This window comes from Morus notabilis, unplaced genomic scaffold (genome assembly GCF_000414095.1).
Source record: "Morus notabilis unplaced genomic scaffold, ASM41409v2 Scaffold261, whole genome shotgun sequence".
In the NCBI taxonomy this organism is placed as follows: domain Eukaryota; kingdom Viridiplantae; phylum Streptophyta; class Magnoliopsida; order Rosales; family Moraceae; genus Morus; species Morus notabilis.
In genome coordinates this window covers 202,988-208,688 of record NW_010363042.1, presented here as the reverse complement: position 1 = coordinate 208,688, position 5,701 = coordinate 202,988, and the positions used below count along the sequence as shown (strand labels likewise).

The following is a 5,701-nucleotide window of genomic DNA, read 5'->3' as shown; positions in this document are numbered from 1 at the left end:
GCAAATCTGATAGAGAATGCTGCAAGAATGCTATAGCATAAATGTCCTGTTAATAGAAACTCATTTATTGTGCATAAGATTCTTCCGAAGTCTTTATGTCTACAGATTCCTCAACCATTTACAGCATATTCCTATGTGAATCTAGTTCTAGAATGCAAATTAAGCTCGGATTTCTTTATGTTATGCAAGATGAACAATATATTCCTATACCATTCACAAATCAATAAACTCAAACAAGATTATTGAACTTGCATCATCTATGTTAGATCCAACTAAAATTAACCTTTCCAGTATTAATTTTAGTCATGTATTTTATGATTGATGGCCAATCAAAGATAGAAATAAGCATTAAGCATGCATAGATGAATAGGAAATAGAAATAGTCAACATTCCTCAAGCAACCATCATCCTTACAACCTCAGTTCCATTAGCAGATCTAGCTTAACAATTTAGTTCATAATGGTAATTACAAAAACCAGATGTCCAAAGTAATCAATGTCTTAATTAATAACAAGAATAACAAAAGAATCAAGCTAACAGAAAGAATAAGAGTTGAGGAGCCGGATCTTGGATCTTCTAGAATTTCTCATTGTCCTTCCCTTCGGATCCTCCTTTCTGCAGCTCTCTCTCTTGAATTTTTCTTCCTTTTCTCACGTCTCTGGTACTTGGTTTTTCTATCGGTACTGTACTGCCTTATTTCCTTCTATTTTTTCTCCACTTCTACTTGGCGGCTGCCTCTCCCTTCCAGAAAGCACTTCCTTCTTGGGGAAACAAAAGGGCTGAGGTGTCAATTGATAAGGGTTGAAGTGGTCCACACAACTGTACAGCTCAATTAGCTCACATGGGTTTTTTTGTCATTTTCCTCCAGGTAGTGCGATGATGTCATACCACATGCCAACTGAACCCAGAATGCTACTGCTTTCTCCCTGCAATTTGCAAAATCCCTACTTAGGCATATTTCAACCTCTTTTTTATTCAAACTCCTTAATCCGAAAGCCATAATTTAGCAAGATAAAATGCAAAACCAGAAAATCTAAGTCAAAACACAAAAGAAATAATGAAATACACTCTTAGCTAAGCAAACTTTAAGCTAAAAATGCATACGATAACTTTAGTTTCTTAGAGTTATTACATCCCCAAACTTAAAGTATTGCTCGTCCTCAAGCAAGACACAACAAAAACATAAACGAAAGTTAAAAACAACAATGAATCAAAAGAAAAGAAGCACAAGTTTTGTGAATGAATTCTCGAGAAAGTTACCCACAAAATTAGGAACATAGCTTAAAGAAAAACACAATTTCCACCCAAATGTTGAACTTAACTTCAAAAGATTGCCTCTTCTCCAATTGGACCTTTCTTGTGTGTGTGTGAACAACCAAGTGCAATATCATCATTGTCAATCTAGATAGGATAATGCACACATGCTCTAAGCTAAGAATCTCTATAAGCGAATTTTCAAACTCCATAGTGAATAAAAGTTCTTAAATTAACGGGTTAAATCACAATAAGTGTAAATTTTTAACTCAATCCCTGGCAATAGCACCAAAAACTTGATGCGATAAAATTAACACTAGCAAGTGCACCCATCGTTCAAGTAATAAAGTGATAAGTAAGATATCATTTCCCAACAAGGATTGGTAAAATTCACAAATAAAGTGATTAAACTGACTATGTTATTCGAGATTACGAAATTGGGAGTAATGTGAATTAAAACTAAATAAAGATTAAAAATTAGATAAATGAAAAGATGCAAGATTTAAGAAAGAATTCAATGAGAGAAAACGGTTGAGAGTTGATTTCACCTACACCGATTCATCCATAAGCTCAAAAGAATGAATTTCAATTATTATTAACCATGAGATGGTAGAATTCTCTAATGTTTAATTATCCATATTTCAGGTCTAAGTAACTATCACATATATCCTTACCTTCAAATATCCTTATTTCAAGTATATTCTAGATTAATTCAATATGAGATGCCTTAGAATTTGTGGAATCCTTTTTCGGTTAAATTTCCCTCTCGGTTACAACTTAAACTGACTAAATGAATTTCCTTGAATCCCTATTCGGTTACTCCTCATCCACTCATGGCATCTTCTACATTTTGCTTGAATATTATTCACATCCAAGATGCAATTCACAATTTAATGTTCCTATCACATAGCTTCTCTATCCGAAACATCACTATGATCAATTCCCAAATTAAATCAATGAAAAGCCCTAAGAACAATAGAACACACTCTTCACGAAAAAATAATAAATTGCAACTCATTCAAATTGAAACTAAGAAATCATAGGTTTGGATCCATCAATCTCTAACTAAAAGTATTAAACCATAATGAAATTAAATAAAACAAAGACAAATCCATGAGACATCACCATATGCTTCACGGAAGAAGAAAAGAAGAAAGAAGGGTAAATGCCAATGGCCGAACTTTACAAATTGTTTCTCCACCTGGAATCAACCACTCCCAGCAATAATCCCTCTGGGTCAACTCCAAAACTCTGGCTGAATCCTCCTCCAAAAGCCCTGGGCAAATCCTGGCCGAATCTTCTTCCAAAAGCCCTGGGCAAATCCTTTTTCCCCTCTTTCTCTCTCTGGAATATCCCAGCAAAAACAACCCGTTTCCCTCCGGAATATTCCAGCCAAAAATCTCCTGTTTCCCTCTGGAATTCCATACCAAAAAATCCCTCACCAAAAGCCCTGGGTTAATCTCTTTTTTTCCCTCTTTCTTTCTGTGGGAAATCCCAGTAACAACATTTTTCCCTTTGGAATATCTCCCAAAAAACTCTCTGGAATATTCCAGTAAACACAACACCCCCCTGGAATATCCCAGTAAGCACCCTCTGGAATATCCCAGTAAACACAACTCCCCTTTCCCGTTCCTAGATTTCCCTTTTAAACCTAATTCTCTATGCCCTAAATCTCTTTATCTCTCTCAGCCACTCTCTCTCTGCCTGGATCTTCCTCTGGTTTCCATCTTCAAACTCTTGGTTAGATAGGGTTTTTCCCACTTGAGTCGCAACTTCTTATCTCCCAGGCAGCCCCCAACTCCAGCGTGTAATCTCAGGAAGCAATCTTTACAAATGAAAGCCCCAAATCCAATGTATAATCAGAGGAAGAAAAACCGTGTGGCTAGGAGGAATGAAACACAATGTCGTAGCTGGAAGTAATGTCCTCAATGTGGGCTTCTATGGGCCAAAATTTGGGCCTTTTAATTGTGGCTTCTCAATGGACCGAGAATGGCCTTTTAATTGTGGCTTCTCAATTGTGGGCTTTTATGGCGGATTATCAAACTTGCTTTCTTCCTGCAGCATTAGATTAGAAAGATATCAATTTGCTAATAAAATAGCTTAAAACTAGCTAATATTAAACTTGCAAGAGCTTAATAAATCGGTATAAAACTAACTCATCAAACTCTCCCAAACTTAACATTTTGCTAGTCCTCAAGCAAAAAGATGAAACAAAATAAAACAAAATCTAAAACTGTCGTCAAAACAACTGCCCAAGAATCGATTCAATTTGATGTACCAAGCAAGCCTCAAAGATTGCATAATTCTCATAATTCCAGAAAAATATCAAACCATGCAAAGTTTAGAATTTCAAACCTGGTGTAAGCCTCACCCTACCTGTGATCCCTTCAAGTATTCAAACAAATAACCTTTCACACTTAAACCGTTGCAATCCTAATCAACTTATTCAAACCAGAATCCATGTTTGATCTCTGATGAGTAATTTCTTGGATTCCATAAGCTTACTTTTCTTACCCATTTCCACTAATGTCGACAACCATATCAAACTCAGATTAAAAGGTCTTTACTAAGCTTGTAGCATAAGGATCAGGTGATGGCTATCAAGAAAAGGATAAGGATTGAGCAAAGTCAAGAGAATCATTAAGGTAATGCACCAAGAATGGTCTTTTTCTCTGTTTTTTTTTTCATGAAGAACGAATTCCTTTCTTCCTAACTCCCCCAAACTTAATGATTTATATTATCCTTGCCTCTCATAAGGTTTGGGTGTATTATTCACATCTCATTTTTCTTTTTCACGTTGACAGTAGTCTCACAAATTTTTTTTTCTTCTTTCTCAAATTTCCCCTTCTCTATGCTATTGTTATTTTCATGAATCTCTTGAAAGGGTATCCATTAGTTTTTCGGGATATAGGGGTAATGTCAAAGTGGCTAGAAGGAACTCAATATTCATCTCATGATGTAACTCCTACTATTGTAATGGCTCAATGATGTGACTAGTGGTAGACTGTATCGTGGTAGGCTTGAAAGGCTCAAAGGGTCAAAAAATGGCCTAAATCATCTCTAAATTCAATGTGTTGTCTAGGATTTCACCTCAAGAGGTAATCAAGCAAGTTCTAGCATTCGGTGAGATCACAAAAGTTTCTAAATCTGTATAAGGTTCTCATAAAGTGCACACAGTTAAGTGATCCTGACTATTCATTCACCTACCCTAGGCAAATCACAGGCACAACAAAACAAACACTAGATTCAAGCAGACAGATTAAAGGCATGATTTTCCAATTTCCAAGAATTACAAATCATTCCAATCAAAACCTTCTCAGCAATTTTAGTTCACAAATTGAATCAAAAAATCAAAAGACATGAAAGACCTCCCCCACACTTATGATTGACATTGTCCCCAATGTAACAAATGAAAACTAAAGAAGGTAGAGAAGATACTAGGGCCGGCAATATGGGTCACGACACGACGACACAACTTGAAAACGACACGAATTTTGCAGGTTAGGGTGGAGAAAAAAGAGATTCGGGTCAGAATTGGGTCGACCTGAAATTGACACGAAAAATACAGGTCAATTTCAGGTTGGACCCGCCTAACCCGAACATGACACGAAACTCGGAAAAAACTAAAAAATACATATATTTTTCATTACATATTTTAAATTTTATTATGAACTTGTGATATCATGATAGTTATACTCAAAATCTTATACTATTATTTGCTTAATTTCAATGGATGTTATTGGAATTCAGTGTGTTATGAATTTTAAGTTATTTCTAATATGTAAAAAATTAAATAAAAGTACACAATTTTCGTGTCAATTTCGGGGTGTTATGAATTTTAAGTTATTTCTAATATGTAAAAAATTAAATAAAAGTACACAATTTTCGTGTCAATTTCGGATTCACGGGTCAATTTCGTGTCACGGGTCATTTTTGGGTCGTGTCATGTCAACTCGTAAAGTGGTCGTGCCGTGTCCGTGTTGCGGTTTTTAAAAAATTTCGTGTCATGGGTCGTGCTCGGGTTGACTGTAAATTTTAAAAAAAATGATCAAAACACGACACGTGACACGAATTGCCACCCCTAGAAGATACTGCCTTGATTTTTTTTCGAGATCTTGTTGACATGCTGGAGCATTAACATCTCTGCAAGTTCCACTTTTAACGCCCTATGAATTCTCTAGTTGTCTTGTGTACGGCTGCATATGCAAATAGAGAGAAACATGAACAAAACAATAGGGAATAATAAAGCAATTGCATGAAAATAAAAACTAAAAGAAGAGAGCATTTAGTTCTACGTTATAGTCGTTAGCTTGACTTTTTCATTCATGTGTCTTGTAACACTGCGGTGGCAGATTGAGGGTCAAACGCTCCAGTGACGTAGTGCTTCACATCCGAGAAGAACTTCTTCTTTTGTTGATAAGTGTAGTGCCTTGGAATCCATTTCCCT

General features: G+C 35.9%; 1 protein-coding gene across 3 annotated transcripts in view; it reads right to left on the bottom strand.

Annotated features, from left to right (window-relative positions):
- Window positions 1–429: 429 nt before the first annotated feature.
- The window catches only part of LOC112092569, a 9,209-nt gene continuing 3,937 nt past the window's right edge, over window positions 430–5,701 (bottom strand). Inside the window, exons 2-3 of one of the 3 annotated variants that reach the window (XR_002902645.1) lie at window positions 2,456–3,309; window positions 430–926 (exon numbers count right to left, since the gene is read on the bottom strand). Coding sequence is in view for 2 of the 3 variants with exons in the window: in XM_024169066.1 (XP_024024834.1) it covers window positions 3,293–3,309 (17 nt within the window). In the remaining variant the exon portion in view is untranslated. Of the gene's footprint in view, window positions 927–2,382; window positions 3,310–5,701 lie in introns of those variants that run through there. The other 2 variants (XM_024169067.1, XM_024169066.1) reach the window with 2 other exon arrangements.